Source organism: Protopterus annectens, chromosome 9.part0 (assembly GCF_019279795.1).
Source record: "Protopterus annectens isolate FY-2018-M chromosome 9.part0, PAN1.0, whole genome shotgun sequence".
NCBI classification, from domain to species: Eukaryota; Metazoa; Chordata; order Ceratodontiformes; family Protopteridae; genus Protopterus; species Protopterus annectens.
In genome coordinates, this window is record NC_056743.1 from 55,029,347 (window position 1) to 55,041,935 (window position 12,589).

General features: G+C 39.6%; 1 protein-coding gene across 1 annotated transcript in view; it reads left to right on the top strand.

The window, feature by feature from the left end:
- The window catches only part of LOC122810494 (neuron navigator 2-like), a 2,968,645-nt gene that overhangs the window by 1,257,939 nt on the left and 1,698,117 nt on the right, over positions 1-12,589 (top strand). Inside the window, exon 16 of the mRNA XM_044082075.1 lies at positions 2,350-2,472. Coding sequence (XP_043938010.1) covers positions 2,350-2,472 — 123 coding nt within the window. The remainder of the gene's footprint in view (positions 1-2,349; positions 2,473-12,589) is intronic.

The following is a 12,589-nucleotide window of genomic DNA, read 5'->3' on the forward strand; positions in this document are numbered from 1 at the left end:
TTTTGTTTTTTCTTTTGACCAGTATATCTGGCTGGTTGCTTCTGTCTTGCTCCTAAAAAATTAGGGTCGTTAGATCTCAAATTGTAGTGCCCAGACTGACTGTTCTGTTGCACTACTTCATTTTTATTAGAAAAGGATTGTGTTGATTCACGATGTAAAGAGTCATTAGATGGAAAGTCATCAGCAACAAAATTAAATTCACCAGACATACTGTTTGTGTTGTTACTACAATTAAACTGGCCAGGTTTTTTATAGCTTTGCCATGTTTGTGCTAACGAAGGTTTAGGATATGCTATACCTTCGTTGTAAGCCTTCAAATCTCTATCCAATTTTTTAACTTTATTAGACTTCAACTTACATAAATACGAGTCAATACTTGTGAAAATTCTATTATATTCGTATTTATAGCGAGCAAATTCTTTATCCAGTTTGATTCTTTCATCAAGCTCACAAACAGTTTTGGTAAGTTCATCGACGGACAATAGGTAGTGTTTACACATCAATTCAATAAGCTCCAAATCCTGACGGTCGAAAAGAGCCACAATATCTAAATGGAATTGAGAGTTGGCTTCTAAACCAGTAGGGTATTGCCAGCGCCTAAGTCCTTTGGGGACCACTTTATGTTTAAGACATTCGTTAAAATATGAAACCTCTAGTTGAATTTTCTTTAGCTTAACCAATAATTTGTCAAGCTCACCTAGGTTGGTAGATATCGAAGATACTTCGTTGTTAACATTTACGTTGTGAGATTGTATTTTATAATTTTCTGAACCAAAAAACGAACTGTTGGCCAACCAGTTACTAAAGTTAAAATGATTACCTGCAGTAAAAGAATTGTCAGACTGAACCACATCCGATAATGGTGGTTTTGCTTTTGATACGACGGTTTGAATTTGATTCGACATAGTATCCACTCCGTCGTTGCTACTCCTACAATCCATGGAATTAATCACAGGTTGTACTAAAGTTCGTGTCAAAGGTTGGGCATCACCTGCACTCACCGACATAAACCTCTGACCACAAGGCAAACTTGTTGATCAACTTTCTGACCACCATTTCAAGTTTATTGTGATAGATCAAGTTAACACCAAATTACGGGGTGGGCCAGTAGAACTTAGATTGGAGGAACTAGAATTAACATGGCAAATCAGATTGAACGCCTATACCCAGCCAGGGCTAAATGAAGGGTGTACTATTAGTAGTATACTAAAGCTTAAAAGTTTAGTTCGTTAAAACTTGTTCAGAACTAGTTATAGACATTTTTGAAATAGCTTGTCAATAAGGGAGTGAAGGTTTAGATATATAGTTTATAAACATAGATTTTGCACAGTTTTCAACATATATACACATATGCATTTTTGATGTTTTTATAAATTTGAATAACTGTTCATTGGTTTTATGTATCTAACGTTTTATGTTATGTGTTTTTAAAAATGGGTGTCACTGTTCTAAAACTTAACTGATTGGTTAATTGAAGGTATTCACTTGTATTTAACTTGATCATTTTAACTTGTTTATTATCTGAAGAAGTTTGTGTTATACATAAACGAAAAGTGCTTAACTATTCTACTTTGTACGTGCCTTCCTTACTTCGCTGCTCAGAGATTTGTTTTTTTAGTTTGTTTGCCTTGTTGTTTTTTCATGTTTCTATATCAATCAAATCTCAAAGTTTGTGTGTGTCAGCTACTTGGGCAGGGACACGAAGCACTGGTTGGACAGAGAGGGTGCTGAAGGTCTTAACTTGGCTACTCAGCTGAGATCTTAACCTAATAGCTGTGTCAGTGGGGAATCTTACTAGGGATCTGGAGAAAGAGGTTGAAAACAGCCCCAGACTGACTGTGATCTGTGTGTGCTCTTAAGGGAAATTGCACTTTACTGTGTGTGTACTTGTCATCCTCACATTGTGTATGTCCCTCACTGTTGCTAGTGGTGAGGATTGAGGCTCGTTGATTACTGGGCCAGTGTAGGGGCATCACACCATCTTTCAGAAACAAATCTGTATGAGAAGAAGATAACATAGCTTGAAAATACAAGGTGAATGTCTCAGTGGTGATGTAGGGAATTATTTTTATTTTACAGAAAGGGTTGTGAACTATTGGAGTATTCTTCTGAACATGTTGCACTGTTAAACAGTATTATAGTTTACAGATAGTTTAGACAGACATAAGGCAGTTCTTGTGGGGGGAGTTGGGTGTGAGCTGCTAGTTAAAGTAGATCTGTATCTTGCCCAGAAAGTAGAGAAATGGGCAGATAGAGTAAGCCAAACAGTGTTTATATGTCATCAAAATCTGTGTGTTTGTGTTCTGATGTAATTTAAAATTACATATTTGTTTTAATTTCTGTTTTCAGGTACATGACTGATGGCGGCCTTGGTTTGTACACACGAAGATTAAATCGGCTTCCTGATGGGATGGCTGCAATGCGGGAAACACTGCAGTGTAACTCTTCACTTGGGCTGGGTGATGCTGACAGGTAAGCCTAGGAAATGAACATGCACAAATCACTATGTCTGAAGATCAAAGACAACAAAACATGGCTGAAAAAGCTAACACTGCAAATCTTAAGTTTTTTGACAAATCATAATGGAGAGGATAGAGTACTTGACAAGTAAGAAGGTGCTAGCTTGTCAACCAGAAGCATCATTTTTTTGAAAACAGGAGAAACCAAAAAAGCTGAGAAAGTGAAATGAAGATTTTCAGTTTATGCCAAATAAACCAGAGAGTATCACAGCATTATAACCAGAGAGTATCACAGCATTATAACCAGAGGGTATCACAGCATTAAAACCAGAGAGTATCACAGCATTATAACCAGAGAGTATCACAGCATTATAACCAGAGGGTATCACAGCATTAAAACCAGAGAGTATCACAGCATTATAACCAGAGAGTATCACAACATTAAAACCAGAGAGTATCACAGCATTATAACCAGAGAGTATCACAGCAATAAAACCAGAGAGTATCACAGCATTATAACCAGAGAGTATCATAGCATTATCTCTTTCACTTCGTTTTGACATTCATTATTTTATACGGTTTTGCAACAATTTCCGGGTCACTTCCTAAGCTAATTGATGTTCCAGTTAATTTGGACCACATGAAAAAAGTAAAGTGTGAAAGATTAAAGGACACAATAATCTAGGATGCAGTCCACAGCAAATATTGTCAGATTGTTACATTTATTTTCAAATTTCCTATTCAAATTCATATTTTCATAACTGAGTAAGCTACATGTTATTGAGGGGTACAGTGTGAAATTGCATGGTGGGAGACAGAAAAATGTACTTTCACTTTTCTTAATGTACTGTATTGGCGATACTGCTAGTTGTTTATTGGTAATTTATAATATATGCAATATTTCCATATGTACATTAATTTCCAAAATCAAGTGACTTTCAAACTGCTTAATATCAGATGAAGTCTAGAAGATGCTGAAGGAAAGTGTCACTGATAGTTCTACTGTAAGTTGTGCAGCATTTTTTATATTTCTGTAATTATTTCAGTAAATAAGCACCCAGAAAGGAATCTCATGTGATCAAGTGAATGCTCTGTTCTGGGTGAACAAAAGTGTTACTGACATTATGTGTCTTGGTCGCACAGTTTCAAGATGTGTAAAGTTGCCAATGAAATTTAGAGAAAAACATAATTCTGGATTTTGTAGGATTCTAGCATATTTATTTATGGATGTAAAGACTGTGAATATATTGTCCACCATCATTGTAAAGACGACTTTTCCCTGAAGAACTTTTATTGTTGTTGTATCCTTTTAATGGGAAACTTACCATTTGATGCTGGACATCTAAGAGACACTCACCACATCATCACAGGAAGGCTGCAAATATCCTGCAATAAGATTTAAACTTGGAGAAGGCTGAATGTTATGGTTATCACTTTTTTCCTCTTCTCTGAGTTTGCACAATCTCTGAGTTGGTGCGTGCATGTATGTGTCTGTGTATGTAAATAAGAATATATATATATATATATATATAGAGAGAGAGAGAGAGAGAGAGAGACAGAAGGAAAGATATAGTCATAGTCTCGGGTATAGGGAGGGGGTTTTACCTCCTGAAAAAAAATTGTGTTTTGAAACATTTGAAGTGTCACTATGTTGATTAATGACCGCCTAAGGTTTTATGTGTTCGTGTCTTGTGCATTTTAATTTGATTTTTCAGAAAATTCTCAACAATCTAACCATGTGGGTAGGCTGCCAGATCCGTGATATTCTACAGCTGCTACATATGAATGAGTGAGAAAAGAAATCTCAGAACTGTCATAAAAGGCTCCAGCCGTGTGATGCATAAGGCTGTCTGTATCCCTGACTACAGCCCATGTGACATGGGTTCAATTAATGATCCCTGAGGTGGAGGAGCAGCCCATATGAAGTAGGTTCAATTAATGATCCCTGAGGAGGAGCAGCCCATGTGATGCGGGTTCAATTAATGATCTCTGAGGAGGAGAAGCAGCCCGTGTGATGCAGGTTCAATTAATGATCCTTGAGGAAGAGGAGCAGCCCATGTGATGTGGGTTCAAATAATGATCCCTGAGGAGGAGGAGGAGGAGGAGCAGCAGCTCATATGATGTAGGTTCAATTAATGATCCCTGAGGAGGAGAAGCAGCCCATGTGATGTGGGTTCAAATAATGAACCCTGAGGAGGAGGAGAATTTTTCCAGCTTTCCTATCTCAAGGGGCATACCTGTCAGCTCACTTGCTCAAGAATTCTGGACAAAGCCAAAAATAATGAGTGGAACATTCAAAGGTCCAAAATCAGGGACAGATTTTTTTTTTAAAATATTGCTCTTGTAAACTTAGAAAGCAATTAGAACAAAAGGTTTTGTGATAGCATACATTTTCTAAAGGATATGGCATTTGAAACTTGTGTCATTATTTTGTGACTGCAGTCCTCAGTGATTTGTTAGAAAACTACAAATTTAAGAAGATGAAGCCACAAAATAGACATTCTGAGGAATTCTGGATAGCTGAGAGGTATGCTAAAGGGTGAAATTAATATTATAGCCAAGGGCTTGCAGTTCATCTTCTAAACCAAGGCTTCCAGCTTAGTAGTATATGTATATATAATACACATTGGGCACTAGGAAGGACAGCGGGTAAGACTTACCAAAAAGTCCTACGTAGCTGTCAGGATGGCATTAACTGGCATGCCCTGATCTCCTTTATGGACAATTCCCTGGTCACTTACTGTAAGGTCTCCCTCCTTCAGGGCCCTGGTTTGAAAGGAGTAAGGTGGACAGAAAACAATGGGGCGAGAGAGGGAGCCAAATATTGAGTTTGTGCTCAGTAACACTGCTGATGCTAAGAGCTGTGGTGAAAATCAATAAGATTTATGAAAAAAAATTAAACATGATTTGGATGTGATCACAAACATGTGAAAGGACTTCACAAATGCAGGTGGAAACATAATGCAAAATGATAGATGGCTGGTACAAAACAATACAATACAATACAATATGTGATACTATTCAATGGAACAACATACACATTGCAAACAAAATTCAAAAGACAGAAGTGATGTTTGATTAGAAAGTGTTTTTGTAGTATTTAAAGGAATGAGGTGATAAGGAGGAGATTAGTCATATACATGGGGGGGGGGTGACACAAAGGTAACAGTGAAATAGGAAGATACATGTAACATGTTTGGGTGGCCACAGTAATGCAGCGATTAGTGTTATTGCCTCACAGCAAGAGGTTCTCCAGTTTGATTCTCAGCTGCAGTGCCTTCTGTGCGGAGTTTGCATGTCCTCCCTGAGGTCTCATGGGTTTTCTCTGGGTGTTCCTGTTTCCTCCCACATTCCAAAAACATGTAGTAGGTGGACTGGACATTATAAATTGGCCATAAGAGCGAGTGTGTGTGTGCAAGTGAGTGGTACAGATGAACTACTGCAGCAAGGCTAGCCACCCAGCAGTGTAAACCTTGACTCGAGATGATTGTCATTGTTGAAGTGACATCCCGACCCCATGTGCAAAATGGGGAAAAAGGGGTTGAGGATGGATGGATGTAACATGTTTCTCCCATAGCCTGGCAAGCCACCTTGGCTGCTTGACTTAATGTGAAGGTCATAAAGGAAGCACTGGGGGGGCTTGCCATACCTTGTGTGAGAAACACTGCAAAATTTGATGACTAATGGGAAAAAGGTATTAGGGAGAGTTAACTGTTATTTTTAACTTCACTGAGCCTGGCGATATAGCAAACTTGTTAGCAGTCAAATTCAGTGCCATCTTCACCCCCTCTCTCACCCCCAACCATCACCCAAAAAATACCGTCACATAGCCCCTCCAACTATAACTAGGGAGCATGTACTGGCTATGCTTGCTAAAGTCAAGAACATAACCTCAATGGGCCCTGATAACATCCCAGGATGCCCCCTGAACAGACTTATTAGGACCCCTGGAGTCATTATTTAACTATAGTCTTAAAACAGGCTTTGTGCCACATTAATGGAGGACTGCAACAGCCACCCTGCTTCATAAGGGAGGACCTTCAACAGATCCTGGAAACTACAGACCCATTAGTTTGACTAGTCTTTTTTGCAAAATCATGGAAATAATTATCATGGAAATTATCAAAAAGGACATGGAAGATCTCCAGACACAGGCTCCATGCCAGCATGGCTTGGTCAAAGGAAGGTCATGCTTACTGGATCTTGTGATCTGGTGGACATACTTGAAAAGATCACTAGGGCAATGGATGAGGGCAAACAATACATACTGCCTACCTAGATTTGGCTAAAGCATTTGATACAATACCCTACTCAGGCATTGTCAACAAACTTATGTAACTAGGTATAAACCCTTTGTAACACTCTGGATAGCTAGCTAGCTCTCTGATAGGGCATAGAAAGTTAGAATCTGTGAGGCCACCACCACAAAGAGACTGGTGACCCATGGGTTTCCCCAAGGCTCTGTGTGAGGCCCACTCCTCTTTGACATCTACTTCTCGGATGCCAAAGCCAATGTCAAAGGCCTCTGGCTAACCAAGTTTGTAGATGATTGTAAACTAGAAGTCACTGAATCCCCTCAAGATGAGAACACTCTTCAGGAATTCTAACACAGACAAATATTTGGTGCCAAACCATGGCTTAACACTCAGTACCAAGAAATGCATTATAGTACCTTTTAGGATGTCTGCCACCCTGAGTAACTATGTCAGTACTAAAACAGCCCTTAAAGTTGATTCACTAGTCAGGGATCTGGGAACTCATGTAGATAGAAACCTAGCCTTCGACCAACATGTGTACAAGGTAGTAAGAAAATCCTTCTAAGTTATTCAACTTATAATCAGGGTCATGGCATCTAGGTCCAGAGAGGTCATCATACCACTGTACTTGGCCCTAATCAGGACCCATCACAGAGTATAATATCTCCTTCAGTATGCATCTGACCAGACACATTCAGCAACTGGAACATCCACAAAAGTTCCTTAGAAAAAGAATACAAGGAGTAAACACAGTGTCCTACACTGATTGCCTTAAAGCCCTGTCTCTTTAATCAGAATCATACAGACTTCTGAGAGGTGATCTTTGCCTGGTATACAAGGCATCCTTGGACCCTGTTTTGATGAGCCATTTGGAAATCCACAAGCAAACAGTATTAGAACTACTAGACTGAAAGACCTAAATTTTGCTTGAGACATAAGTAGGACATGCCAGATATGTTTCTCAGAGAATTCCCATTCTCTGAAACAGGCTCCCGATCCATGTGAAGCAGAGTTCCTCCCTATCTCTATTTTAGTGCAACTTGGACCAATGGATGGGTAATCAGAAGTTCACTCCTGGTCTGACGCCTATTTTTCTGATGGGCAGAGGCAGTCAGAAAATTTCCCCCCTATATAAATCACATTTGTGTTTCACGTTTGAGTTGCACAGCTAGGCTTATAAGGGCCCCAGTGGTCATGTGACTAGTATACATCTATGAACCTACGAATAGAATTGTTCTTGTGTAACAGTTCTTGATGCTGGTATTAGGTTATAAGAAGGAAACATCACCTGGTTGTGTTCACATGCTAGCAGTTAAAAAGTGTCTGAAGACTGATACTTCAAAGTGGTCATGCCAGCAACCCTAGAAAGCTGCTAGAATGAAAGGTTTTGTGTTAGCATGCATTTGATGAAGGATATGAAGTTTGAAACTCAAGTGTCTGTCATTATTTAGTGAATTTAATTATATTATTTAATGAATTCAATCCTCACTGATTTGACAGAATAACACACATTTTATGAGGAACACACCAAAAATATGAGTCAAAAATCTGGATATTCTGCAAACATCTAGACAGTTGAGAGGTATGAACTTTGACATAGAAGTAGTGTGGGGGGATGACTTGGACTGAAAGTCCCTGAGGGAGATTCAGAGAGGCATGTCTGAGCCCTCTGTGCATGTGACAAATGCTGGCAAGACCCTGATACTGAGTGGAATCCTTTCTTCTCCATGAAGGATGCCAAGGTACAAACAAAAGATGATTGGCTTCAACAATTGGCTAAATAATTGCTGCTATTCTAGAGTGAGGTTGGCATAATGGTTAAGATATTTGCCTTACAGCAGCCACAAGGTGCAAGGTTTGATTCTCACATGGGTTAACTGGCTAGACATAAAATGTCCCACAAAGGCAGTTAGCCTAGTACTAATCTATGAACCTATGAATCCAGTATGTGACATCATGGAACAAATTGGTTTATAGTCCTTCTTGTTTTGCAAAGGATGGTCAGCACCTTTTGTTTAAAGGCTATCGCATACTGACCAAAGCCCTTGCTGCACCCATGATGCCTTTTTTGATCAAAGTTCACTCAATGAACATTCCAACGTAGCAAACATATCAGTGTCAAAACAGGACCAAATGAAGGTGTCTGTGTTCAGTGCCAAAGTGTAATCAACAAGTTGTCCAACCTTGAGACTGTCCTGCATTTGGAAGATATCTGTATATGTAGAATCACTGAAACACGGTTTTAATGTCCAGAAAGCATTCCCTCCATACCTCAGTTTAGTGCCTGCCTGGATTATGAAAGTGTTATGGATACACAGGGAGAACAAATTATAATAAGATTATAAAGCTGTTGATTAGTTGTGATATGAACTGGAGGAAGGAATGCAAGATGGGAAAACAGGAGTATTGATATAATGTTATTTTAAAGAAGTTAAATATGGGGAATATGCAGACCATAGTGGGGTATGTAAAAAAGGGTGAGAAGGTGACTTGAGCAAAACTTGCTGGAAGAAGAGCCAGCACTGGAGGTACTTGAGGATAATGTTGGAAGACACAACAAATTATTAATACTTAAGTCCAGACTAAATAAACTGAACTTCAAAATGGTTGACTTGGAGAACATATCCAGAAGAGAGAATTTTTGAATAACAGGAATGAAGGAAAGAGTCCAGGAGATATCACAAAATCTGTACATGCTTGAGTCACCAAGCTAGTCAAAGAGAGTAGTAGGTTGGACCTATAATTTGATAGGTGAATAGGGTAGGGGAACCAAACAGTTGTCCAGGTGCTCCGGGCAGGCATATCATTATCAAGATGCCCAGTCATCAAAACAAAAGAGACAAACAGCCTGGAAGAGGCCTCTACATATAGGGAGTATAAGAGAGAAAGTGGTGGGAGAATGTCTGGCTTTAGTACAAAAATCAAGAGTGGAAATGGGGTTAGTGCTATAGCAGCTGAGGCTGGAGGGAGCACTAGGTTGTATGGTGTAGCCAACAATTATAAAAATGAAGTAGCAGGAATGGGTGTATTACTGCCACACTAAAAAGGAGGCTAACAGATTATTTGTGGACACTATGCAGGTACAAATAATTGTGAGAAACAGATACTTCCAGGCAATAGAGGAAGGGGAATCCCAATGGAGGTACGCTGAGAAGGAAGTTGAGGAGTGTGAAAGTTTCTGGTGCCACAGCAGTAAGCGACATGGAAGGATTGGCAGGAAGGGGAGACAGTGATACTTCTGTGGGGAAGGGAAAACGAATTCCCAAACATGCCCCTTTGGAAGTGAGAGTTGAGGTGGACAGGGCTCAGTAAACAGTTTGTGTTTTGCTAGGGATGAATAAGGTGGCACAACATACCCCTGCTAAAGAGGAGAAAGAAAGGAGGAGGAACATAGGAATGTATCACCATTAAAAGACCCCTGAAGTCAAAGGGAGGACGTCATTGTGGACTCACCAATGTGACCTGAAGAAGGAAAAGAAGACGGAAGAGTGAGCTGACCTGTAGGAGGAGGTGGACCATGATACTCCAAGACAGGATAAAAGAGGGACTGGGGATAAATTCCAACCCAGGCAGATAGTGAAGACAACTCAAACCACCAGCTGGCTTATAAAAGGCATGACAAGATCAAACCTTGCAAGGAAAGCTAGGCATAGAATCGAAACACAGTAAACGCAGACTTATTGGGGAAGTGCGGGGGTGGCTCAGGGCTGAGGATACTTTATTATGTTAAAATTTTGTTTTATATGTGTTGGACATCTGTACTTTGAAAAGGAGAGAGAAGACAAAACAGGAGTGAGTAGGTGCAGCAAATGATGAAGCCAATAAACAGATGAAGACAATGGAAGGAGAGAAAGTATGAAAGAGTGAGAATATAAAGAAGTAGATTTTTGGACTTAAGACTAACATAAGATTTTATTGTTCTATGAGGAGATGGGAGAGGAGACCACCATTTCAGACATTGGCCTAGTGGGTAACGTAGGATATTTCTAGATGGACAAATGTATTTTTGTGATGTTTACCATTTGTAATAATGATGAACAGTAGTTAATGTAGAAGACAAGATAACTTCCACTCCCACCAAAAACAATCAATGGATACAGATTACTTTCAATGAAAATATAACTAATGTAAAACTGTTGGACAGCTGTAAGTAAAGAGGAAGGGATGAACTTTAGGTGTGCTGAAGGGCAAGCAATGGAGACATTATGGACATTGCAAATGTTAGTCATATAAAACTGTTGGACAGTTACAATGGAAGTGATAGCCTTCAGGTCTGCTACAGGGTGACTGATGGAGATTTAAAACTGTAGTTAGTGTGTTTGTATGTTATATATCCTGAGGTAAGAATTAAGGGTCATTCCTTCTCTAATGTAATTAACATAGAACAAGTTTGTTTAAAACATATGTTCTAGTATGCAGAGGCTGCTCCTTTTATCTTTGATCTATGTTTGATTCCTTAGTAGGCAGAGGAGAAGTTAATATTATGTATTACTGAATGTATTGTTGTAGACAATGCAAACATCAGTTAGTTTATGAGTTCAGCAAGGTATGCTATGATCAACTTTGATATAAGAATTGAGAATCTTGTATGTTAAGTTTGAACACACGCGAAACTGTGCTTTCCTAAAAAACATACATTGTTGTATTCAGAAGGATCTAGAAAGTTAGTTAGAGCTTGCTGCAAGTGATGGCGAAGATGGATAGTTTGTAGGGGGTGGGATGTCACCCAGGAGAAGGTGGATGTGGAGCTTCTCCTAAATGTTTCAGTAACAGATAAAATAGAATTAGCTACAGTGTCATGTCTGAAGTATTACATTAACAGAAAAGTATTTCTAAAGTTTAAGGAAACTATATTGAAGCCGCCTCAGTCTGAGTAACTGATGCCTTGCGACACCTGTAGCGGTGTATGTTTATGGATGTATGGTGTAATGTAATTGTGCTGACCATAAAAATGTGTGGCATGTGATTACTGGGGGCATTAGGCAGAGGTAGGGGCTGGGCAGAATAAGGAGTAAAAAGGGAGGTTACTAAATAAGTTAAGGGGGCATTTATACTCAAGGAGCAATATCCAAGTGGCCAAGGTGGATTATCGGCAGTGACTATGGTGTATCTTGTCTAGAAGTGGTGAGAAAACACTGATGTGCCCAAAGATCTCTGTGATCCATCTCCTAAGGAAAGGAGAATAGGCTAGAGACAGAGGAGACCAAAGGGTAGGGAGATGGAAACAACCCAGATAAGAGAGAATGTTTATGGAGAAGAAATGAAAGGGAAAGGCTCAAGACAGTATCTGTGCAGCAGCTAAAATTATTAAGAATGGATAGAGAAGACACAACAAAGGTTATAAGTGAGTGGGAATGGACTGAGTCCCAGGAGGAAGGAAAACAGAAAAAGGAATTGTAGTGCAAAAAGGAGGAGGAGTTTGGTGGTGGAAGGAGACTGTCTCAGGGATGAGTGGCAGACGTTGGTATGGAGAGGTAAGATGGGATGGGTAGTGAGTGGGAGGGGCAGTGAGATCTTTTATGGTGTGAATAAAGATGAGACAGAGGATATGCTAGGTTGTGTAGAGGCAACGGAAAGGGTGAAGTACTGAAGAGACAGAGTGACATATGGCCAGAACATTTAGCTAGAGATGTAGTTCAGAAAAAATAAATCAGAAGAGGCAGAGGTAGGAATTAAGAAGTGGGATGGCATGAAGTCTGCTTGGGGGGCAGAAGTCACGTTTCACAGAAAATGGTAAAAATGTATGGTAGAAAAGCTGAATAGAGGGGTATGATGGAGTGTAATAGAGGGAATGTATGGAGATGTGGCAAGAACAGAGAGAGAGAGACATGAATGATGAAGAAGGGGGCAAACAGAGGAAGAGATGGTGGGCAG